This window comes from Phasianus colchicus, chromosome 9, assembly GCF_987193195.1.
Source record: "Phasianus colchicus chromosome 9, bPhaCol1.hap1.1, whole genome shotgun sequence".
In the NCBI taxonomy this organism is placed as follows: Eukaryota; Metazoa; Chordata; class Aves; order Galliformes; family Phasianidae; genus Phasianus; species Phasianus colchicus.
In genome coordinates this window covers 14,451,508-14,478,250 of record NC_143444.1, presented here as the reverse complement: position 1 = coordinate 14,478,250, position 26,743 = coordinate 14,451,508, and the positions used below count along the sequence as shown (strand labels likewise).

The 26,743-nt window shown below is 34.7% G+C and overlaps 1 protein-coding gene across 3 annotated transcripts in view; it reads right to left on the bottom strand.

Moving 5' to 3' along the window:
- CDC14A (cell division cycle 14A) overlaps positions 1–26,743 on the bottom strand; it is a 56,215-nt gene that overhangs the window by 4,664 nt on the left and 24,808 nt on the right. Inside the window, exons 6-15 of one of the 3 annotated variants that reach the window (XM_031614823.2) lie at positions 22,293–22,359; positions 19,754–19,816; positions 16,793–16,880; positions 14,295–14,525; positions 11,407–11,545; positions 8,801–8,957; positions 7,396–7,508; positions 6,800–6,847; positions 4,638–4,766; positions 3,453–3,772 (exon numbers count right to left, since the gene is read on the bottom strand). In XM_031614823.2, coding sequence (XP_031470683.1) covers positions 3,453–3,772; positions 4,638–4,766; positions 6,800–6,847; positions 7,396–7,508; positions 8,801–8,957; positions 11,407–11,545; positions 14,295–14,525; positions 16,793–16,880; positions 19,754–19,816; positions 22,293–22,359 — 1,355 coding nt within the window. The remainder of the gene's footprint in view (positions 1–3,452; positions 3,773–4,637; positions 4,767–6,799; positions 6,848–7,395; positions 7,509–8,800; positions 8,958–11,406; positions 11,546–14,294; positions 14,526–16,792; positions 16,881–19,753; positions 19,817–22,292; positions 22,360–26,743) is intronic. The other 2 variants (XM_031614825.2, XM_031614824.2) reach the window with 2 other exon arrangements.

Sequence of the window (26,743 nt, the reverse complement as noted above, 5' to 3'; positions counted from 1 at the left end):
TATAATTCTTATCATTCAATATTTCCTTCATAAGTTAAATGAATAAACATAGCTTTTGGTGTATGTAATAGACTTCTGTCAAATGTGTTACCTTTTATACTCCAATTAGAAAAAAGTGCAACATAATAAAAACACACTGCATCAATACTAAGGTTTGGCCAACAAGACTTGAAGTAAATTCAGCATCTAAAGCAGTGAAGTGGGAATCATTAGAAAGAATTTTATTTTTAACAGAATTCTGTGAGAACAGGTACTAATGCTTGATGTTACTTTATTTTGTCCATGAGCCTACCTAAGACCACTGATGAATACCACTACAGGCAAAATATTACTTCAACCACTGACATACAAAGATGACAAAACAATCTTTCATGAGTGGCAAATTGGTTCCAATAAGGAATGGGGAAAAAAACTAAAAAAGATGATACTTTCATTCAGTTAAATACAGTTTTATAAAGAAAAAAAAAGAACAAGGAATGCAGGACATTAAATAGTGAGAGTCGGTATCTCATTTATGCAAGGACTTGCCACCCTAATGAATTTCCAACATAGTATGGTTGAAGCTTTTAATTTATAACCAGGATGCCATTAAGTAAGGTTTCAGCATGTCAAAACTGAGTGCTGCCTCTACTTATTAAAGAAAATCACCAAAAAACAGTATAGGATTCTAACATGATCAAAATAGTTTTTGAACCAGAGTCATACATGCAAAGAGTTCAACTTACTGAAAGACAACAAAGATAAAATGTCTTCATGACAGTAAAAAAAGGAAATAAAGGAATGCAACAGTACATAATAAAAATATATAACAAGTTTCAAATTAAATGTGAAGATGTTTGAAGTGAGACTATATTCAAAGAATCAGACCAACTATCAAGAAAAAATGATATTGTCTTCAAAATAAACCAGTGTCAAGAAGGACAAGTGTTAGCCAGTTATAGACTCACTACCAAAGAAAGCAAGTACAAAAAGATTAAAAAGAGAAGACAGCTAAGTTTCTCAGACATAGTACTTCTAAAGCTCAGAGAAACTATGTCTGTTGTTCCTGTAATGGTTTATATTATCATTTGGTACTCCTGTAACTAACTTCAGAGCTATTATGAACAATGACAACTTATTTTTCACAACCAAGTCACATTACAGTTATAAAGCAACACTTTCCCTTAGGGCTCTCCATGTAGTTTTATGCATTTATGCATAATATACAGCTCTAACTACAATCTGGATAAAACAAAGAATTGCTGCTAGCAGCATATTTACACAAAGTACAACAGAAAAGAATAGGAATGAATTGACTTTCCAAATAATTACTGCTCAAATATATTTTAAAGAAACAATATTGAAGGTGAGAAATCCAAAAAAGGAGATGCTTTGCCACTTCAATGTTCAGTTCAGATAAGTGATTGCTCTCTACCTTTATTTGCATACTGAATTTTGTTCCAGTATAATCAGCTGGAGCCCCTGTCAATCCTCTTCTGAGAACTGAACACTGTAAAATAGGAAACTGATCACCTAAAACAGCTGACTTCCCAAAATCATCAGAATTTATGATGAGTCAAAGTTGTATCCTAGATAAAACATCATCAATTTGCTAAACAGCTTCTCACCTTCTCATCTCTGCTTAGAAGTATTCAACCAATTCAGCAAGTTCAAACAGTTCTTTCCAGAAACAGTTTGATTTCTGAGTTGGTTTACACATTCACCTTGAAACAAACCTCATTTATATAGTTTGCTTTGTAAGTTTCTGTATAACAGGAACAGTTTCCGAAAACAGTGCCCAATTAAAAAGGTAAAACAATTTTGTATAACTTAAGGGATGTGGTAATACTCAAGAAGTCCCTAGCCAATAAGCTAATGCTGATGTTTAAAGTATGGTTCAAATTCAAATTTAAATTCAATATAGAATACTTTGTGATCTTATGATCATGGAACATTAACATTTCTTTGCAGATAAGCTGTAGTGGATGCACATCCTAGCACAGCAACCCTACTCCTTTTCCAGTGCAAACATACATCAAAACTATAATACAGAACATTTAAGAGGTATTGAGTTCCCTCACAGTAACTTCATTTTCAATATACTTTTTATACTAGCTAGTTTTCAGTCTCACATGCAAATTAATTCTACAACAGAATAACGTAAATGAACGAAACTTATACTCCCAATCTACAAACATGTGAATTCTGAACACTAAGTGGTGCCATATACAAACTGTTAATGAGAGGATAGATCTCTCACCTCTTTGGAAAAAAGATGATAACGCAACCTATGACTGACCTTTTGTCCTGAAACTGCATGCAACGTATATATAGCCTGTTTTTAGATAGGGGACTCACTACACCAAAAACCAGTAGTAGGAATAAAACTAACTTTTCCTATACCAAAACGGATAACGTATCAGTAGTGATGAAAGAAAAAAGGTGCAATATTCTAAAATTTTTATATAAAGGTCATTTGATTTCCATTGGCTGAAAAATATGAAGTGTGAGTAGTAAACATACACAGATGGGTTCAATTAATTCTAGACAATATTAAGAACACTGCACTAACTTTTATAATTAGTAGGATGTCAAATCTCAGATCTTCAAAGGCCAGATATTCTATGTGATTGTAAAAAATGTCTTTCCCCCTAAAATTGATAATCTGTAGGTACAGTTATTTCTGATTTCAAAACTGAACTGTTTCTAGTCTCTTCTCTCTGCAATTTGTAAAGAACATTAATTTATTCACACATCCTCTTTCTGCATACTCCTTCACACAGAAAAAGGGGCACAAAATAAGCCCAAGGTAGCAAAATTGACAAGATATAAAAGCTAATTCTGAGCAACCTGATCTAGCTGTAGGTTACTGTTCATGGCAGGGAGTTGGACAAAATGACATTTAAAGTTTTCTTCCAACTCAAACAGTCCTATGATTCTGTAAAATGGTGAGACCATTGGAAATGTACTGACATGAAATACTCTTCCTTTATTGTTAGAAAAGGACTTGGGTATCATGTCAAGAACGCTCATCTTTTAAGCGAGTCCTATCTTTCAGGATGTAGCGTCTTCCATTGAGTATGATATATACAAAAGTTTATTTTAATCTACTGCTTCATGAAGATTAAAATACATAATAAACTTTATCCATAATAATGTTATAATCTGAAATGAAAATCTAAGAGAAATAAAGATCCATAAAAAGATATCATGAAAGGTATTACTTTGAGTTTAGGGCTGAACTACTTTCATGAAACCTCTGTGATCCAGATGCTCAAAAGAAGCAGAAAAAGAAGCAGTGAAAAGATAGTTAATTAAAAAAGATAACAGACAAGTTGCTGTTAAGAAATATTATAGGAAGTCAGAAAATCATGCTAGTTCGAGATTTCTTTTTGCAACAGCTTCACTCAGAGAATCAAGAAAGGTAAGAATTGGTCAGATGCCTGAAAGGGTTGTTGTGACTGCCAACTTACAGGAATTGATCGACTCTGGTATTGTGCTGGAAGAGCTGTAAGGCCCATAAAGGAGACTTGATGCATACTCATCTGTCACGGTGCTGTGAAAACTGGTTTGGCTGCTCAGGTTGTTGCCATTATTGCTGCTTCTGTTGTACAAGTTGTTGTTCAGTTCATGGTTATTTCTGCGAGGCAGCTGCAAGCTGCCATTCAAGTGGCTGGAGATTTGGCTTACAGAAAAACCTGTCCTAGAGGGCAGTGATGTCATTTTGCTCTCATCATCTGAAGCAGCATACAGGTTCCCTAGAGAACTGGCTAATCTGGAGTTTATAGAAACGCTGAATGGAAAACATGTGGGGAAAAAAATACAGAAAATATATGTACAAAGACATACAAAAAATAGCAGATAATTCAGAAGACACTAGGTGAATAATATGGAGCATTCTGAAATCTGTGCACATAGCTTCATCTTCTCACTCTTGAATAACGAACAACAGAATTCTTTGTCGGGAGTTCCCAAACATTGTTTGCTCAGGCATTACCACTGCCAGCTTTCATCTCTGTCAAATCATGTGTGCATGCAGGAGGTTGTGTCAAAGGCACAGACAATGACTGACCTACTCTGAAGTATTTTGTCTACATTTAAGTTTAGGAACTCCTCATTTCTTAAACTAGTGACATGATACAAGTCTTCAATCAGCCAATAAGAAAAAAATTAAAATTTGAGAATAAAAATAGGGTGTCCAGAAATACCTCTTTGATTAAGTTAGCTGTTTTAAATAAAATATTTGTGCCCAGAAGCTATGAAAAATGCATCATCCTAAATTTTACTTAATATTCATAACTCCCTCATACAAAAGTAATAATGGAATTGAATGGCAATTAATCAAAGGTTCATAAAAATAATTTCAGTTACTACTTAGTATTCTTCTGAGATTAGTAATATACAGATTTAGAGGAATACTTGCAAAGCTTCTATTAAGCAACATAATACTGCTTCTGAATGGATGCAATTATCTCTTACCAGTAGTATTTTTCATTAATCTCTTAATGTGCAGGTAACCAAAATTTGGCTAGCAGAACAGCAAATCACTTTATAAGTAAATCAAAGCCTTCTTAGAAGTTCTCCATAGACTGCATATGTACTGAAATTCATTGTAATACTCAATAACTATTTGTATCAAAATAAGAAAAAAAAATAACCTTTTAAGATTTGAGCCTGAGGATGAAGTAATTCTGCTTATTCTTTCTGTAGATGATGAGTTAACTGTCATGATTTTCGAGGCCTTCAATGGAGATACGGATCCTTCCGTGCTGCCTGAAGTATTCAGTCTAAAAGTAGCAGAGTTTTAGTAAGAAACAAGATTATTACTGAAATAGACATCTCAAACACATACTACTCAATATATAGAATAATATGTTCAAAAATAAAGTTGTATGTACTAACAGCTCAACTGCAGAAAATCTGCTAGTGTCAAGGAACATTTTTCCTAATGACTCCCTCCCAAGTTTTCCACCTTCTGTATTATATCACAGAGTTATACGCTACTTCTCATCTTGATATTTTGTGTCAGACCTAATGACAAAGAACAATTTTGATGCTTATAAAGATAGTAAAAAGAAAACAGAAAATGTAGCTTTCAAGAGAAGAGCATCAAATTTTCCTGGTGATAGAGTTTTTATTAAGTTGCATGAAACGTACAGCTTTTCCTAGGACGTGGTTTGCAGTGACCAAATTCTGTAAGTATGGTGCACCGAACTGTTCAAAAAGGATAGCATTAGAGCAATCAATATTAGTTTAATAAAAGTTAATGAATTAATCTCCTAGCAGTACCATGACATTCTCTTGATCCTTAGACTGCGAAGTATTATTGCAGTCGGATGTTAGGGATAAAATACCTCGGGTACAAGTCTCGCTACAAGCACAGAAGAAACAACAGAGCAAAAATACTTCACACCAAGAAAAGGTAAACAGAAGTCCTCCAGGATTAGACATCTGGAGTAATTCATGCAAGTGCAAGGTCCTGCACCTGGGCTGTGGCAATCCCAAGCACAGATACAGGCTGTGCAAAGAATGGCTTGAGAGCAGAGCTGAGGAGAAGGATTTGGGAGTGTCGGTTGATGCAAGATTCAACACGAGCCAGTAATGTGCACTTACAGCCCAGAAGGCCAGCTGTATCCTGGATTGCACAAGAAGTGTGATCAGCAGGTTGAGAGAGGTGATTCTGCCCCTCTGCTCTGCTCTTGTGAAACCCCACCTGGAGTACCGCATCCAGTTCTGGAGCCCCCAACACAAGAAGGACAGAGTTGGAGCAGGTCCAGAGGAGGGCCAAAAAAAAAAAAAAGGATCAGTGGGCTGGGGCATTTCCTCTATGAGGACAGGCTGAAAAAGTTGGGGTTCTTCAGCCTGGAGAAGAAAAGACTGGAGGGACCTTATAGCAGCCTTACAGTACTTGAAGGGGGCCTACAGGAAAGCTGGGAAGGGACTTTTTATAAAGGCATATAGCAACAGGACAAGGGAAAATGGTTTTTAACTGGAAGAGGGTAGATTTCTTTACTGTGATGGTGGTGAGACACTGGAATACGTTGCCCAGTGAGGCTGTTAATGCCCTCTTCCCTGGAAGCATTCAAGGTCAGGATGGATGAGGCTTTGAGTAACCTGGTCTACAGGGAGGTGTCTCTGCCAATAGCAGGGGGTTTGAAATAGATGATCGTAAAGGTCCCTTCCAATCCAAACCATTTTATGACCTCAAATATCCAGGCTGGAATAGAATTGAAGATATGTTCTTTTTCATATTAATGATTTATAATGACAATTCTTTTGTTTTTCATACTATATTTTAAACATAATGGTAAGGGATTAAAACTATCAAAAGGAAGTAAAACAAAAAATATTCATCAGGTATCTCTTGTAAAAAAAAAAGAAAATATTTATTGTATGCACTAAGCTGTATCTCTATCTCATCTACAAAGAAAAGCTTGATACATGGGCAATAATTAGCTGATTTAGGCTTTTAAGATAAGTATTTTTACAGAAATAAAGCGGTCACAAATTAACTATCCATCCCTCACTATGCAACTGTATAGATATCAGAAAACATGACTGGGGAAAATACTTGTGTATGCTAGTTATCAAGGAGAATTCAAGGTGTCACTGAAATAAAACTGTACTCCTGTCTGTTAATTTTTTTTTTTTCTGCTCCCAGTTGTTTAAAAAAGGTTGTTCACCAACATTTCTCAGAAATTTGAAACTACTGATCACTTGATACAATATGCATAACTTAGAACAATGAAAATAGAAGACTGGAGTGCTAAACATTTAGAATTATAGTTTAATACAATAGAGAATATCTTGAAGTTAATACCTGAAAGGTTGTGATATGGACCTGGTGTGCAGTTTCATTTCTTGCAGCCTAAAGAAACCAAAAGAAGCAATCTTATGAATCAAAGGATAACTTTGTTTATTTAAGGTCTGATTGCAAGTTTATATGGGTTTTAAAGTATGAAACTAAGAAGAGTAAATAATCATCAATAATTTTTAAAAGTTATAAGGTTTAGACAACTGCAGGTTTAATTCTAAAGTTCACATTTTTACAGATCTTAAAAGATTCAAAATGTATATAAAGAATAAAGGTAAATAATTACATAAATTAAAGAGCGTTTTTGTTAGGAATATAAGTTTTAAAATGCTAGGTAGACATAAATCTGAAGGTTTCAAAATATTTTTCTGCTTTTTCCTCTGTGACTAAATAGTAAGCAGTTAATCAGAACAGGAAGACAGAAAACAAAGGAATATATTAATAAAACAAATCTGCAACTAATATACACGCGCATGGATATTTCCACCACAGAAGTGGCACAACTAGTACAACTGCTTAAACAAGACTGTGTGCTTTCTATAAAGATCTGATAGCAAAATATTAATGTAAAATTGCAAATCACTTCATAATTGCATAATTACCTCAGAGCTCCAGTTGTAGAACATGGCCGTCTCCGACTCTTTAAGGCATGAAGCTTGTCTCCCTGTGTCAGGCCATCCTTAGTTTCCACACCTTCTTTGTCTTCAAAATCATACTGGTAAAAAAAGAAGTACGCAAGCAAAAAAAAAAAAAATAGTCTTAAGAGCAAAATAGTTTCCAAGTACTAAATATCCCCTTCAAAAAAGGCTTATCTACCATCTTGTGCATTGATGGGGCACTACTCCATCTTTGCACAGTCCTAGTGAATAAAATGTGGTGCTGCACAAATACATGTTCAGAGGCCTTTTGCAGACTCTAAGCTCAGAATCAGTTCAGGATGCTTAAATCAAATGCCACTTTATATATAGCATTCAGAATGTTAACAGCTTTAATATACCTGTAAAAGCCTGAAAGTCATACTACAAAGAAAGTTACAGTAGAAAAAAAGCTCTGAATTTATGCCTTGAATCTGTACATAAGCTGCTATACTGGATTCAGTAAAGTTGGAATAGCTCAGATCCAAAAATCATTATTTTTACCTATCTATATAGGATATGTGCCAGTTATTTTCATTAGGCAAGGAAAGCCATCTCAATGCAGTCTTATATTCTCCCATTGACGATCTAGATACTTAACTTTACAGATGCCAAGCCACAAATTGAACTTCAAAAAAGGCAATAGTTATCAGTATGAAATAATCCTCTATTATAACGATCCACTGTAACCTGAACATCTTGAATGCATTTTTGTAAAGGTACCATTTGAAGATGTCCATTGTTTTCCTGGTCTTTTACATCATATAAAAAAGCTCTTTAGTTAATACAGAGCTAAGACAGGATTAACCAAGTGAATTTTTAAGTTTTTCTAACTCATTTCTCACAGCTGTAGGAAGCTACAGTTTGAAGTTCTTACTGGCTAAGAAACAGAAGTATGTTCACTGTAGCTCTCAGCCTATGCTTCTCCTTCAAATATATAATTGTCAAATTCTTACTGTAAGTGTACACATAACAGCAGTAATCCACAATTCTGCAATAAAAGGATGGGCATCTGTACATTCACATGTTATTAGCTAGAAACTCAGAATAAATAGATTTCCAGTTGGAAAAATGATTTTTTTCCCATTCTCAAAATAACAACAACAAGAAAAACAACCGAAAACCACAGATTTGAAATCATGCACAACTTCTTGAAGTGTAAGAAGTGACCTGACCTATACACTCACTTCACAAAAAACTTCTAAATATAATCCAAACTTTCTATATGTTTTGAGAAAATTTGAGATCTCATAATCATCACATTTTAAAAAGAAAATACTAACAAGTCCAACAGCAACAAAAAACTTAAAACGTTCCAGTTATTACGATCATCTCCATCTCTGCTTGCTTGAAACTTCTTATGAATCCTTACCTCCCCATATTGATCCAAGTCTTGCACTTTATTCAAGCTGTCATTGATGGACATATCATTCAAACCGCAGAGAACTCTGTTAATGTTTCCATCAACTACTCGTTGTTTCTGTTTCGATTGTATGAGATCTCCCTCTAGCCATAACATTGCTTGCTTCCTTTTGGATTCAAAGCAAATTATTAATATCAGTAAATTTGCACAGAGACAATATGAAATTATGCTACTGTTACAGACTGATTATATTAGAATCTTTTGTAAATCCCTGTCTGGAAAAAAAAATTGACACCTCTATCACTAGAAAAATTATCTTAAGAGGTTAACAAAAAACAACCACAGAATCCTTAAACAAGTCTGCAGCCAAAAAAAATATTAAAGATGCTGAAGCGTTATTTTACAAAACCATAATGAGAAAATAATTAATCTAAACAGGAATTCATAATAATAAAGGTTTTAAAAACTATCTTAAAAAAGTCATAAAATAATGTTTTTATATACATAATGAATAAACGATAGTGCACTTCAACTTCATATTAGCACGGAGTTTTGCGTACATGAGTAATGTAAAACTACTGCTGGCTTGCACAGCAAAAGGGGTCACGGTTATGCAAACCTGAATGGGTCTCTGGCATCAGTTTTCAGAAAATTCAAGTTGATATGCTTTAGACAGGTGGCAAAAAATAATAATCATTTAATTGCAATGCACATAAGCTGAGCTGGATATGTGCCTGTCAGGCTTATCCTTTTGCCTATTATCGTAACAAATTAAATTCCTATACAAAAAGCAAAAAAAAAAAACCCACACCTAGGGAATTAAGTGAGAAGATACTTTCACTGGAAAGTTTACCTTAATCAGTAGCCTGAGCCAATTACTCAAGCTTGCATAACAACAAATGGGAAAGGCAAACACTTTCAGAGGTTTTGCTATAACCTAAGAAAACATGAAGTGGAGGTGATGGAGAAAATGGCACCACTTAATCCACCTAACAGTAATAGCCTAGAATGCATGCTTGAACTTGAATACTTTGGAAATCTTTCAAGATTAATTGTATTCACAGTAGCTAAGTCATTTGGTACATTCTTACTCGATAGATGTGTCAAAAAACAAAAAAAGGAAAAAATAAAAAACACCTTTTCAAAGGACTGAAGAGATGAAGCTTTGACATCTGTGAAGGCACAGACAGCAAATTTGTAAGACTTCTGTCAGATGCAACATTGTAGTACTGAGGCCAGGACTACTAAAATGTCCTGAGGCATTTTACATTAGACTGCTAAAACTGATGTTAGCTCCTTTCTCTTCATTCCCATTTTGACACTACTGGTGATACAACTCAAATTTTGTCTGAATATTAAAAGCAGATAACTATTGCCATTAAGACAGTAAATTCACAACCTTTACTACAGCTCTTAACTACAGAAATGGATATGAAAAAGTCTGAAAGATCTCTGCCTATCTACCAAATCAAACTAAGTATTTAAAGGCCACTACATAGAAGACATGGGTCCTGTTTTTCTCATCTCTCAAGTGAATAGTACTTGATAATCCTCCATTTAATATCTTCCTCTCAACTGTGCTCATTTGTGGAAAAAACCCATCATCCAAAGCTTAAACTGTCTTCAGAGAGCCCCTGTGGTTTGTGAGAGTTTGTGATTCACGGTATTTTCAACAATGGGTGGCCTCCTCTTAAATAAAGGAGCACCCATTCCAGAGTAGAAAGCAAACAGAATCGTAATTCATGCTCCATTTCTCTTATGAATTTTAGTAACACTTCTTTCTCTCATGACTTATGCATTTTAGATACAAGGTCAGATAATGATTTAGTATATTTATATAGTGTTATTTACTCACAACAATGAAAATGCCTTCAGCTAAATATCAGCAGGATACCAACTCAAATTAGCATGAATGCTATAGAAGTACACAATGTAAAAGCCATTATGAAATTGAAACAATTAAACAAACATCAACATCACTAAAACCAGCATAATTTTGCCCATTATTTCCAGTTAGAATCACTCAGGGTCAACTCGTTCTAAATATCTGTAAACTGTTTTCAATGCAAAGGATATGGCCAATTTTGAGAAGAAAACATTTAAACCATACATTTATGCTTTGCTAACAGCTACTAGCTCCAAGTAAGAAATGTTTCATACATTATGCTAGAAAACTGACAGAGACTGTAAGGTCTCCACCACATACTTATTTAATCCCTAGTTACAAGAAAAAAAGTAACGTCAGTTTTTACGATGGTAATTTCAAGTGTCATCATAGGCTTAAAGTGTATATAGTCTATCCTTCCTACATTAACATTTTAACAAGTGTTTACTGTTAATGTTATATCAACATACAAATTGATAGTGCCAAAATATGTCTTTCTCTCTCAAATCCCTTAGAACAAAAACATTCAGAGTCTTGACACCTCTGTTCCTGAAGGCAACAAAATGTACAGTACTCCAGAGAAGATGACTGCTACCTATTAAATTTATCTCAATCTCAGCTAACTTAAAATATGTTATGAAAGGCAGAAATATACAACTCCAGTGGGCAGAAAGATCAGTAAGGATGTAGAAAAGCAGTCGATTCCTAGTAGCAAATGACATGCACATACTCTTTCAAGAAGTGTTGTTGAGGTCCTATAATAGAGCCTGGTCGACATATTCTTATCCAAGCAATGGCTTCAGCATGCGTGAACCTGTAGTGTTTCATTATGTAACAGGCAATCAGTGTTCCTGTTCTTCCCAGGCCAGCTAAAGAAACACACATATTAACATTCACGTACAAAGTTGTAAGCATTTCCTAATTATCAAATTCAATTACAAGATAAGACAACTTTTGAAATGTTATGTAACTTTAATACTTGAAGAAACAATTTCTGATTTGATATTCTGTTTACCACACTACAGGATTTCAGTGCTGTACTTACACAACTTAATACTTAATATTTTTTTAAAAAATTAACACCTTTAGAAAAACATGCAACTGATAGTTCAGTTGTGCACTTCTACCTCAAACTTTTTTTAAAGGGCTGATATTTAAGAAACCCGTGACCAAAGTGGAACTTGTTCTTACAGGACCATAAATAAAACAAAATGAAAGTACCCTTACACAAAGGCTAAGATTAATACTTTAAAAATTAAGAATCAAACACATGAAAATACATGTATACATCACAACAGTTAGCAGCAAACATCTTTTCAGCTAGTGGGATTTTCTTTCTGAGTAAGATTTGTTGCGATATCAGCCTGTAAAAACTATTCACTACTAACCACAGAATGTTTGAGGCTGGAAGGAACCTCTGGGTCCATCTGTTCCAATCTCCTACTCAAGCAGGGTCACCCAGGGTTGCTCAGGTTCACATTCAGACAGCTTTTGAAGAAGATCTCCAAGATAGACTCCACAACCTCTCTGGATAGCCCGTGCCAGTTTTTAGTCACTTGCATAGCAAAGAAGTGATTCCTGATGTTCAGAGAAAATCTCTTGCTTTCCAGTTTGTGCCTATTGCCTCTTCTCCTGACAAAGGATACCACTGTGCCTGGGTCTGTCCCCTTCACATACTTATAGACTTGGATAAGATCTCCTCCTAAGCCTCCTCTCTTCCATGCTTACTAGTTACAATGCTGTCTTTATAGGAGAGATGCCCTGTTCCCTTCATCACCTTAATCACCTTCTGCTGGACTTTTCCTAGGAAGCCCATTAACTGTCTTGTTCTGAAGAGTCCAGAACAGGGTGCAGTACTCCAGGCGAATTCTCACTAATGCTGAGGAATGTACCCAGTGATACTTGGCCTCATGCAGCCAAGAATCTGCTAGTCCTCTTGACGGCAAGGGGACATCACTGACATGTTCAACTTGGAGCCCACCAAGATGCCTAGATCCTTTTCTGCAGAGCTGCTTTCCAGACAGGTGATCCCCAGCACATACTGGTGCCTGGGAACGTTCCTCTCCTGCATTTCTTCTTGAAGTGAACTATCTGTATAAACAGCAATGCATGTTGACTAGCATATATTATATATCAGTAGCTTAAGAAATTCAGCCCACGCTCCAAAACTACAATCTAATCCTGGTTTTAAGAAAGGGATAGGGGAAAGGGTAGAGGGCAAAATTAGTTTTCACTATTAGACAAATCTATAACTAAAAAACAATAATTTATCTCCTTCTAGCCCTGTCTTAACTGCTAGTTAAGTATCTCCACATTTATACCTTATTTCCCCAAGTGTTTTTATTTGCGGTTTGGAGGTATGGCAGTAGAAGTTGAACCTTCCTATCAATGTTCCATTTACAGTCAATTATTACTTATATATCAGTAACTATTTATATCAGAGATCTAACAAGCCAACTATCTTTACTGACAACTTTATACAGAACTAAAAGCTTTTTACATTTAACCAATAACTAAATATTGCTGCAACTTTTTGGGGAGTTAAGATGATTCAGACTAAAGGATTAAGGTTAAAAGCTTATAATTAGGGAGAATCTGAGACCATCAATGTCTACAGTGGAAACTGTGCTAGGAATAATTCTACAGTAAGAATACAAGAAATCTACAGATAGTAGATCAGCTGCGGGTTAACTGTTAGCTTCTCATATGTTTATTTATAAGGGTTTAAAAAATTTAAAAAGCGAGTTTTCTCAGGGGTGAAGGTTGAGGTTTATGTAGTCAGATGAAAGATCAAAAATACTTCAGATTAGCAAGCGCACATTTAAGTTACCAGAAAAGTATACTGCCATCTTTCAGCAATTAAGTCTGGAGATTGACAGGCTATCCCCATAACTTATACTTCAAGTCAATTAGCAGCTGTTTGTCTTATTAATGCCAGAATATTTGGGTACTAGCCAAACTAACAACTTGTTGGCAAATAAAGTTGTTTACCCCAGTACACATGCTTAGTGTTCATGGAAATAAAATACAGACAAATAGCACTATTCTTGTTTCAGATCAGCAAGACATTTGTCTCTACAATGAACTTACACAATTCTTTAAACATAAATCATACTGAATCCTTCAGAGCCTTTGTTGATCCTTCTTGACTAAGCACGTTCTGTATATTTTCTAGATGATATGCTGACATAGACTGGTTTGAAATACTAGCATCACAATAGTAACTTTCTCCACAGAAAAATGTAGAACAGTCTCAAAAGTACAAAGAAAACCTTTCAGTTTTTAGCATTTCCTAGCCAATTAGTACAATGCTAACTGAAAGCAAAATGCAAAAGAAGTCTGTAAGAATTAAAACTCATGTCTGCAAGTGACACTAAGCAAAAAAAAAAAAAAGAACAAAACAAAGAATGGAATGTCAGGTTTTTTTTAAGTAAAGTGGAATGAAAGAGCTCAATATGCACATTAAAATATTTGTTGTATATGTAGTCCAATTATGAAGCAATATTACTTTCAAAGAAAGTTTCCACCTTTTAGTGTTTGCTTTTTTTTCCTACAATAAACTACACACATTAATACTTATTTTGAACTTCCATCTGAGGAATAAATAAGTGCACATACCTTTACAATGTACAGCAATAGCACCATTAGCATTTTCACAGATGTTCAGGAACCTCTGAACTATACTGTCACTTGGTGTGCTTCCGTCTATGAAGAACAGGTCATAATGCTCAAAGCCAGCATCAGTAAAGCGTTTTGCCTCATAAATTTTTTTGTTTAGTCTTATAATTGATGTGACATTATGTTTCCTGAAATAGGGAAAGTAGGCTTCAGGTGCATGAAGAGGATAACCTGCAAAAAAAAAAAAAAAAGCAAAATGTGCTGGAACAATCATTTTATGAGGATGAGACTCAATGCCCTGGTAATAAAAACCCTTCCAAAAATCCTTTGAAAAGTGTAAGAAAACATTCTTGTACTGAAGATGCTCTACTGTTTTATTTGGAATAATACAGAAACAGGCTGACATTGAAAGGGCCCACAAAATACTCCTGAAAACTACTGTACCTTAAAAGAGAATCAGAAAAAACAACAATTAGAGCACAGTATTTCTGAAGCACTGTAATTTTTTTTTTTAGCACACAACCCTCTACTTCTGGAGATTTGAAGACATTAGAGAGCTAAGGATATAAATCGATTCAGCATTTCAGAAGAGCTGTTTATCTGTAAAAAAGCAGATCACAAGAATAAAACATGCTTCAAGAGGAAACACTATTTATGATGGAAATAGATTGGTGTTCTACATTACAGACAAGAGCAACGATCGAAGGTAAAGTTGTGCAAGAAACATTTGTACTATTCTTAGTTAACTTCTCCTTTACTTCCAAATTGCCAAGTACGTTCTCTTTCCAACTCTTTATTGATAAGCTTCCCATAGACTGTACTTTTTAAGAAATTTTAGCTCCCAGCTCATACAACCTTCTTTCAGATTCCTAAATAGTTTACAGTTACTTTCCTGCACATCAACTATACTCAAAAATTGTGTGATATCTGCACACATTTATGAATTTAACATTTTGAAATAAGTACGAGGGCTGCTCTGAAAATAAAGCCTCCTATTATATTGGCCTGTGATGTCAGAGGCAGATTCTGGTGGTATGGCAGTAGAGACTGAGCCTTCCCACCAATATTCTATTATATTTTGTTGCTGTGTGACAGATGGCACTAAGGGACTCTCTGACAAAATGGCGTCTGACATGGAAGCGAATATGAAGCAAGGGTGTGTCAATCCACTGACATTCATCAACACTTGCTGAACATTTATGGAAAGCAGACAGTGGGTGTAAGCACAGTAAAGTGGTGGTTGATGTATTTTAGCAGTGGTGACAATGGGCCACCTCCAGTGGTGTAGTTTTGAAAGCACAATGTGCGGGCTCCTGTTCATCTGTAGTGAAAAAGCACAGCTAATGATGGTGATCATATTGAAAAATGTTTTGTGGCTGAGAATTAAGTAGCATCATTGTGCTCTTTGTATCTGTTGTAGTTTCCATGGAAAGAACTAGAAGGTATTACTTTTCAGAGCAATCTACAAAGATTGAATCTGCAGGTGAAATTAGGGCATTAATTCTCCCACGCTACAACTCTATTAGTTGATCCAACTTTCTCCTTGAATAAACAGGTTTCTGGGACATTCTATGGGACATTTCTACAAGTCATATATACATATCATTGAATGATTTGGCTTGGAAAGGAGCTTAAGGATCAAGTTCCCTGCCACATGCAGAGCTGCCAGCCGCTAGATCAAGTACTGCACCAAATTGCTCCTGGCCCCATCCAGCCTGGCAGTAACAAGTAAAAACTTAGCTTTGTAATGTGTACTTACACTCATAACTGCATTTCAAGCACTAGTGATAATTTAATCATAACTAAGTGATATACACGTTTAAAATAAAAGATGTTTTCTAAGTTCTGTGGAGCAATTTAGAAAATTTTTGAAGATGTTCAGTAACAGTGACCAGGGGAAAGAAACAAACAACTAATGCATTTTCTAGATTTTGATTAAATCTTCAGTGGACAGATTGTGCAATTAGCAGCATTCCATTCATAAAGGAAACAAAAGAGAGCAGAAGAGGCAGCTATTCAGAAAATATGCTAATAGAAATAAAACAGCATAGCACAAGGAATGAGGTAAATTACATCATTCCTTTGAGCTGGAACAAATCTCTACTTCATCAGTCAAGTTTCTCTTTTATATTCCATTAAAATTACATATATTCTTCCCTTTATCTCAAGTACGAAAGATAACCTTCTTTTTGAAGTCATTCCTGGCCTTTATTACAAAACCTTCAATACACACTCCCTTACTTTACCAGAAGAAAAGTAAGAGACCTGAGTTTCTCAAGCATTTTTGTCACTCTAAGGAAATCATTGTTAGAAAGTGCTTTTGGAGTTAAGTTCTATGATTGTACATAAAATTTTCATTGTGCAATTATTTCTGCAAGGAACAGTTAATCCATAAACCTCTATGATCTTTTGCTCATTTGCTATTAATGTTTAACATGCTGAAAAAAATAATCAAAAGAGTAGCACTAAAATACACACATTAAAATCCTGAACCTTACCATTTTCAAATTTGCTCTTTGGGTGTGGTCCACTAAACGCCAGAAATTTTCCTGGAATAATCCAGTTGAAATCACCATTTTCTACTCGCTAGAAAATTACAAGAGAAAGAAAAAAAAAGGATTTTAATAACTATACAAAGGTTAAAAAGGGGTGGTTTTTTTTTTCATAATAACGGCATTCTTGATGAATTGAAGAACTAATTATTTAGCTTACATATATGGCTAACATACCAGATGTTTTTCAAAAACCTCTTAATAAAACAAAGCCACAACAAATTCTGTTAAAGTTTTCAGGTAAAACAGAAAGATTCTATATCTAAGATATTTCTCCCATAGAAGGTTCAGGGTTTGAAGACACCAACTTATAACACTGGCAAATGCGTGAGATTTAATCAAAGAATTTGGAAAAATTCTTCCCTCTAAGGCACTTAGAAAGTGGGCACTAAAAACACAATTCAGGGACAACAAATTAAGAGCATAATTAGCTTGTGAAAACAATTCTCTCTCTGTAGATACTGAAATTTACATTTTGTTGTAGTTCTGATGAGCTTAGATAGAAGCAATGGATAAAAAGACAAAAAAAAAAAAATCGAAATCAGGTTTCATATCTTTGTAAAAGCAGTGCTCACTTTCCAATGACAAGTTCAGAAAAGTTCAGTACATTCTTCTTTCACCCAAAATGGAAAATGCCTTTTTTTTTCCCCTTTTAAGACAACAGTGTTCATTCCTCATTTGGCCATACAATTATTCTCAGCATCACTTATAAAGACATGGCACTCAGTTCAACTGCATTATGAAGCTTGTGCTTTTAGTTCTCAGTTCATCAAAACATTTAATGAGTGAAAGATTCTAATAATGGACATTACTGTAACCAATTCAACAACTAGCTATGCATGCTTAGCTAACCCCATTAGGCTTGTTCCAAATGTCCTCACATAGTGAAAACTCCTATAAGATAACAAGCTTGCATAAAGACTAGAGAACTTTGTGCCAAGTCAGGACTGCGCCCCACGGGAAGTGAATTTGTATTCAAATTCTGCAATCTCAATATTGTAGCCCTCTACTCTCTTTAATAAGTTCTGAAAATAAATCTGAATTATTTTTATAGTTTCATTTATGTCTTAAATAATTCTTTAAAGAATAGGCTTTTGTGGAGAACTTAAATCTTAACAACTCTGAACTACATATGTATTCAGCACTACATACAATTACTATAGAAAATTATAAACTTAATTATTTTTCATCAAGACCAACAAAAGGGGAATTAGCTGTCTTGATAATGTAGTAAAATGGAAGAGCTATAGAGTTCATCTTTTAGAGAAATGATATTTCCTTTAGCCTGTTCCTTTTAAGTCTTATGCAACTTTTCTCCACACAACTACATTTGAAGTGTTAACAGCAAATATCTGGAGTATTTAAATTTTTAGAAATTCAGCACAGTATACATCTAAACATACAAAGCTGACCAGACTGCCACATGTAAAGCAGCATAAGACATACAAAGAATAGGCCAAAAAAAAAGAGGACTCCAAGTTCTCACTAGGAACTCAGACAATGAGCAGGATTCATTCACACATACATACAAATCAGAGCAATATAAAATGATCTTAAGCATTGAATAAAATGGGACAGCTTTGTATGCAGCTTTAGTCAATTGTTTTTTGTGTTTTTTTTATTTTGGGCAGCTCAACATACACCATATATACACACACACAAGAACATGTATATACACACATACAATCCTAGGAGATTCAACACATTTTTTCCTTTTTAACAAACACTTCATTGTTATACACAGATCAAGCAAGAAGCAGCAATTTCATACTTAGTTTTAGCTGCTACTTCATTCAATTTAAGTACTTCAGCAAGGGCCATACTAATTTCTCAGTCAACACAGAACATTGCAGTATATAGAAATCCTACAAATACCCTAAACTTTCTGAATAGCTTTATATTTAAAAGCACCTATTGCATTTGCCAAATACAGCATACATGCAGGTTGTAAACTGAGTTTTCCCACCATTTAGTCCTCTCCTGGTTTTACCCTACCACCTGAGTGTTTATGAATTATTTCCTATAGCTTATACCTACATGTACTAAACACATATGTACAATAAGTTAACAATTAAAGTTCTCTAAAAAGAGAACTTATATATACACTAATGTTTAGTTTATCTTCAGCTTATACATCTTTCCCACTAACCAGTGCAATAGCAAGAACTTCAGGCAAATCCAAAAGCAAGTTCTGGTACAACCACACTGCTATCACTGTCTTCCTTAAAAATACTCTCCCTTCTTTTGAAGTGTGGCAAATAAGAGACAAAAGATCATCCAAGTATTCTGGACCAGATGAATACACACTTTGAGCCTCAGATTTCCAACTTGTAGGTGCAGCAAGGGTATATTTCAAATGTTCTTTTCAGCAACATTACTTGAAAAGCACTACTACTTGAAGACAGAGGTAAAAAGAGCTCAGCCAGTTGATGTTTGCATAAGTTAAGGCCATAGTGGCACCCAGAGCGTCTACTCTTCACTTGTGAGACAAATGGCAAAATAATCAATGTTATGTTAGCATTTTGCAACTTCACTAGGTAAATATTTTGGATGTATTCTAATTAATCAAATGTACTGCTGCTATATAATGAAAAAAAGCTAAGGATGCGGCTATAAAATAAGTGTAACATGTGGAACTAGCAGCATCTCAAGAAGCTGCCCTGCAGTATTTCAGTGTATCATTGTAATGATACCTATCTTCCACATTATTCACAGACAACACAGTTTTAGTATATGCTTCCACTGGATATCTAACCAACAGAACAATGGTGTGGTTTCTCATACTTACCAAACGTACAAAGACTAAGATTTACTTGAATAAAAATGTTTTGCAATACATTTTAAAGCTGTGAGGTACTATGTATTCTAGATTATTTTAGGCAAATCAGACACGTTAAACGTACAAACCTCATAGTGTTCATATTCATCCACATCAAAAGTCTTAAAGTCAAAAAATCCATGCTGTAAGGCCTAAAAGGCAACAAGGTGTCAGTTCAATTTTAAATATTGTTTATAATCTCATTTTACAGTTCTGTTCTTGAGAATCAAAATGAAATTACTAAACATTTGTGCTTTTGGCTTGCTGAAGTCTTAACATTAAGACAACATTAAATTTTGCACATATCAACAACACAGACAACAAAAAAAAATGTAACAATGTCTGGAAACATCAGGTTCATCATTTCTCCTTCAAAGACATTATGATGAACATACATTTGTTGCATATCACTTAAATCTTTGAGTCTGTCCACCTGACTACATGTTTTTCCTGTAAGGCAGATGACAAATTAAGAAGTAATTCCCTTTTTTGTCATATTCACATTCAATAATTTCTAGGCTGCGTATGTTTTTCAGTATTTTGGATGTATCAAAAAATAAAACATTAAGGAGTATTTTTGTTTGTTTGCTTTTAAGTTTAATGTTATACTCTGATTATATCACTATAATACCCAGGCATAAAGCTTTACAGATAGCAGTACTAAGTATAATCTGAACCTTGTGATTTGTTGATGTCATTTTTCCCAACACATTCCACTGATTGAATGAAGTTCACAAGACTATATTGACAAGACCTATTAATAGGGTTGAAATAAATTGCTTAGTATTTGATCACTATTAATTTATTTTATTTACTATTATTTAGCTTTTACTTTACTATTAATAAATGTCAGTTTTATACTAGAAATTTGCGTATAACATCATATTAAAGCAATTTTAGGAACTAGGCATCCATAGCACAAGTTTCTTTCAAAGAATAATTGGAATACATTTCAATGGCTTGTATCTGTATGGATCTAACACATTCTGAAAAGTATAGATATTGCATGACATTCTAGGATTAAGGTGTTTTAAAAACATACCACATTACTGTTTAGCATATTTGTCAGTATTTGCTACAGGTAAAGAACTTGTTTCTTTTTGTTAAGGCAAAAACAAAATAGCTTCTCTAACAGACAATTCAGTCTTATGATTGGATCTCTCATGATACCTAAGATACTGAGAGGTTTATTCAAATAGCAGATTACAAAAGTGTTATTTCATTTAAGCATGGCTGGATGGCTGCACTCCAGAATAAGTAAACTCCTTACATTACACACACACACACACACACGGTATATCTGAATCATGAAATTTACCCAGTTAGATTAAAATTTACTTTAGTTTGAGCCATACAGTTTCTGCATCTGCAGTTTGTAGATGAACTGGACAAAGATTCAATAATAACTTTCATGGAGACAAAAGATGGAAAATTGATTCTCAGTCTTCTTGATGTGTTTGTTGCAGATATATTATACTGACTGCTCCTGAATGCTTCACAGAGCATTAGGATCTGTAGAATGCCACACAAATTAGAGTCTTACTGCTAACTGACAGCTCCTTTCCCACCCCCAGAGAACTAAAAATATTAAGCTTTATCTGTCCTTTTTTCAGTTTTTAAGAGACACTTATTTTGCCATTCTTTTATAAATTACAAATAGTCTATAAAGTATCAGTACAGAACCATTTATATAATCTGTTCTTCTCACCAAGATCACTAGGAATGCAGGTGAACAGGAAGTGATCTTTGCTTACAGTATAAAGTATATAATGTAGTATAAGGTTAGCAAATAAAGTGTAAAATAACTTTTTTTTTTTAAGCAACACTAGATTAATTTTCCCCAGGATCACAACCACAAACATAGCACAGAATCACAGAATGGCTGGGTTGGAAGGGACCTCAAGGATCATGAAGCTCCAACCCCCCCCACCACAGTCAGGGCCACCAACCTCCACATTTAATACTGGATCAGGCTGCCCAGGGCCTCACCCCCTTGTCTGGCCAGTTTATGTTATCAGTTATAATTGATAAATGAGCAATTTCAATTATCCTTCTCCAACTTTGTTGGTAGGTTTCTAATATTTACACTGGGTATCATACGTACTTGGAAACCATAGCAGAGGTTTAACAAGCCAGTCGACTAGATTTGGAAAGAGACATGCTAAAACACCAATAAGGGACGTTAGTTCCCATTCTTTTTAAACAATTTTCAAAATATTGGCAACAAAAAAACAATCAAATGAAGCCAAGTAACTGCAAAGAGCGTATTAAAAAGTGCTCAGAATACCTGTGTGTCCATATGATTTCAGTTTATCAATTTACGCTATTCTCTTTTACCAATGTTCATAAAGAACTCAGTGCACTGGGTCCACTAACACATGTAAATTCTATCCATCTGGGACTGGAATTTTTGCACATCCTATTTAAGGTGAACTACAAAACCTATGAAAAGCCATGCTAACGAAGTAAAATCATAGCCCTCTGCATTTGTCACTACTCAGAGCTCTCAGTAATTCAGGCTTCATGAACAGATTTTCTAATGTATTTTAAGTGTATTTTGCTGGGGTTTTCTTTGTTTTTTGTTTTAAGTCAATTTAAACCTGTTTTTCTAAGGAAAAGCGTGATTACCTTATTTATTCCCTGTAAACAGTCCAAGATGGTGAGATTGTAGTTGCAGTTCCCAAATGAAGCATCCCTATAAATTCAACAAATTAATTTAATATAAGTATCCTTTTAACAACTCAGGAAAAGGTAGCACATAATAGAATATCATCAAGTTATTCAGTCCTCTTGGAGAACTCTTTCATTGAAGTTCCTAGAATACATTGCTTACCACCTTCTCTGTGCTGAAGCACGCCTCTATCAAGGATAGAGCTCAGTGTGAATACAGTTACGGTACTGAAATTCTTTTCAGTACGTGTTTACATGTCAGCTACCCACATGGCCTTGGACCAAGTTATTTATGCTCTTCTCCAACAGGAAGCTTTGCTATTCTCTTTCAGTTGCACAAGGTCAGTAGCACACAAAGCAAAACTTGCTTTAAACATTATTCAAGTCTTCCTCTGTAAAAAGAAAGAGCAAGCTAACTGCTAGCTTGGATTTCACTTCAGGGCTCTCATTTTGATGCGCGATTCCAAACACAATTATAAATTAATCATATAGGAAATTGAAAGTTACTTGATATCGGGCCTGACATTAGAAAAACAATTTCTCTTCAAAAAAATGACAGAACTCTAAAAAGCAAATCATATTGAAGACAGAAGAGACACCAACATAAAAACAAACGCTACCGCTGAAAATAACAGCACCGCACTAATTGGAGAAATAAAAGAAAAAGTACATCTAAAGCTTTGCTTCCGACCAGTTTGCATTTCAACAAATTCTGCCTGGGCAGACTTTCAAATCAGTCACTGAATAAATACTTCACAGTTTTGCTCTGAGCTACTTTGTTGAGGATGTTATGAAATGCAATTTATCAGAACAATGAAAGTTCTGGATTTCAGACAGATAAATCTTTAATCCATAGTTTATTCAAAATTTAATTCATTAGATACTTTCACTTTTGAGACTCTACTTGCTATAAGTAATGTGAAATTTATAGTATTGATATGGTCCTTTAATCTCAGAAGTGCTCTAAAATACTGTCACATATTACAAGCAAATAATAGAGAATTCTCAAGCAAGCAAGGTTCATAGAAAATGCATATTTTAGGAAAGTGTGAAGCTACAAGAACCACAGTTTCATATTACAGGCAGGCTCAAGAAAGTCTTCTAAGTTACTAGATTATTAACTGAAATAATCATCACAATGTTTTAGACCAGAAATTTTAACGTCAGTAAATATTTCACATCCAAAACTAACAAGCTTTTTCAAGATGTAAAGCTATGAGGTATTTTGATTGTATTAAATAAGCAGATTAGATCACAACAGAAAATGATAAGTTTAAGAGACTACTGATTTTTTCACAAAAAAAAAGATCTGAACAAAAAAACATTGGGACGAAGTGGGAACATATACATGACAAAAACACTTAGAAGTTACTACAATTTGATAACAGGGATAGCAAACAAAAAACCTAAAACAATGCAAACACAAAACTAAGTACTTAGAGAAATTGGAATAGAAGACACGATTGTAACAGTGTCCAATATTATGCCATTTTGCTACAAAGTTGAACAGCAACTTTTTTAAATATTCAGTCTCCCTATCAACTAGATAACAATTCTGTGGAATGAATTGAAGTTAATACACTTTCAGTATTCTGACCTTAGTCAAAAAAAAAAAAAAAAGCTTGTCTTGACCTAATATTCTGAGCATTTCAAATAAACTACTCAGTGAAAATATATTTTTGTTTATAGGGAGTTGCCAAAGATATTTTAAGTTACTGTTCTTATTCTTTCTTTGTTTAAAGCAAAAGAAAAACACATTTCCTTCCCCAATCACCTTGATAACTTCCTCCTCAAGCAGAGGAACTTGGCCGAGTTACCAAGTTTTTTCACTGAATCAGAAACAGAAGACAAGCCGTGTCAAACCGCTACAAATCTGTGTTAACTATTTAAAGAATAATTTGATCTTATTTTCCAAACATTGCTAAATTAAAGCATTTACTGGGAAAAAAAAAGATTTGAGGTAGCAGAATAACTACCTCAACTTTAGCATTCTTCGTGTAAACCCTTCTTCCTTTTGTTTTCATATAAAAATTCAAGACTGTCACTAAAAATCATAGAATCACCGAGGTGGAAAAGCTCTCTAAGATCATTCAATCAAGCATCCACCTATCACCAGTATTTCCCCACGTACCCACATCCCTCAGTACAACATCTAAATGTTTCTTGAACATCTTCAGGGACAGTGACTCCAGGTCTGTGGGCAGCCCATTCCAGCACCCGACCACTCTTCTGCAGAAGAGTTGCCTGGAGTGGTTGCAGCCATAGCCAGGAAATACTGAGCTCTATCTGAAATAGCACTAAGCTTCACAGAAGTCCTGTTAAAAATATAATTATTCTCATACCACAGTAATCTGAGAAGCCAATTATATAGTACTGGAGCCACTGCTATGCATTTCATTGAAGCATCTGTCACTGTTGTTAAAGTTCTAGAATAATAATTAATAATAATTTTAGCTGCATAAAATGCAATAAATTCTCAGTGATCCATATTTTGTACAACAGTAAAACCAGATGCAAACACTACTAGAGTTATGAGAAAGAGTACTTTAAATAAAAAAATTCTACCAACTACAAAGAAATAGTGTTTTAGATGAAACTACAATTAACTGCATACATTCTTCTTACTTCAACTTGTTCTTCTCCTTTGCTCACCATTCTGGGCAGCCTAGCCTAGTGGTTGGTGACCCTGCACATAACAGGGGGGTTGAAACTAGATGATCATTGTGGTTCTTTTCAACCAGGTCATTCTATGATTCTATAAGAAACTAATGTGCACAGTTATGTTTAAGGATGAGTCATTTAGAAATTGCTGGAACTACTTATGCACATACAAAGACATTTTGAGTGCTTTACTGATGGAAACAGAGGATTTGGATTTACAGTGCTATACCTTCTTGTTTAACTCTGAAGTATGTGTTAAAGAAAACAGGGAAAAAAAGATCTCATTTCTGATCAAACAACAGAGAAGAGCACACACAGGCTTCTCCTGCATTGTGTTACACTGTGGGAGCTCCAATTTCTGTTGCTGATTCTGTGTTTTGTTACAGTATTATTTTTTTTAATGGCCAAATGCATAACCATCTTGATTTTCTAACAGTGTTTTGCCAAGTATTACCTGACAGCTCTATTTGGTTTCAAAATCAGAAATATTCATGTATTTCTCACATATAAATGCAGCATGAATCTGAGCCGGTATTATAGAGCTGCAAATCCCACATCCGATTTCACAGTTACCAGAGCTGACCTCAATACTGCATAATGCTTTCTCTTTCAGCAAATCTCCAAATGCCATCAATAAGAAAATAAATTGTTTTCCCAGAACTTGCAAAGAAATGAATGTCAAAAAAAAAAAAAAGCAAAACTGAAGTTAAATTCATGTCATATCTAGAAACATAACTAAGTTAAAATGCCTGTTTTTTTCTTTTCTATAGAAAGTCAAAGTAGATTGAAATGAAAATCTAAAACAGCTTTATGGTAGAAAGCTGATATTTATCATGGTTTAAAATGATGTTAGTGGTGTTTTCATAAGCGGAAGCAAAAGGATAGAGAACAAGGTCTTCAATAGACTAGAGTATCAGTAAATCAGCCAAAAATGAGATGAAAGATTCTCAAATACAGTAATGCCTAATCCTCCTGCACCCTCTCTGGTTTTTCCATTTAAAAAAAAAAGTTTCCATACATCTTGTAAGAGGAGTATGCTGACTTCTTCCCAAGCCATGAATGATATTCACTGACGCTGTCTTCAGATGAAAAACCCAGCTGAAGATCTAAGCCGATTAAGGCCTTTTGAGGTCACCGAGCTCAATGAAAGTAGATCAGTTTCCCAGTGATATTTTCATGTAAACATGCCTCAGAAGAACCTGACAGTCCTGCAGGGATTCTACCTATTGAAAGCTGTCTGTTTTTTTTCCAAATAGAAGACACTTGACATATCAAATTAACAAGCCTGTTAAATAATCTAGCTGTAACACTGAACCTTTGATCATTGCACACTGATAAAACTCTCACATTTGAGACAATTCCAGAGATAAGCTGTACTACATAAGTTATGTAACATTTAAGTGCCAGGCTGCAAAGTGTAAACTCAAGTCAGTAAGAACTGAATTCCACTCATTAATAAGCCAAGTTATTTCCTCCCCAGATTTTAGAATAAGAGAAAAGACAGGGCACTCAGGTATTGATTTTCATTTTACATAAAAGTCATTTTAGCCCTTTTTCAAGACGCCACTTATGTAGGAGTACAAACTTCCTCACAGCATAGATTGGGTTTTTTTTTTTGCACAGAATAGTCTGAAGCCAAGCAGATATAGTACCTAACGTGGCAGCCCAGATTCATATGCTTCGAGTCTCTGTATCATGCTGTATTTTGCATTAGAGATGCCAGAAGTATCTTAGAACACAGCTGAAAA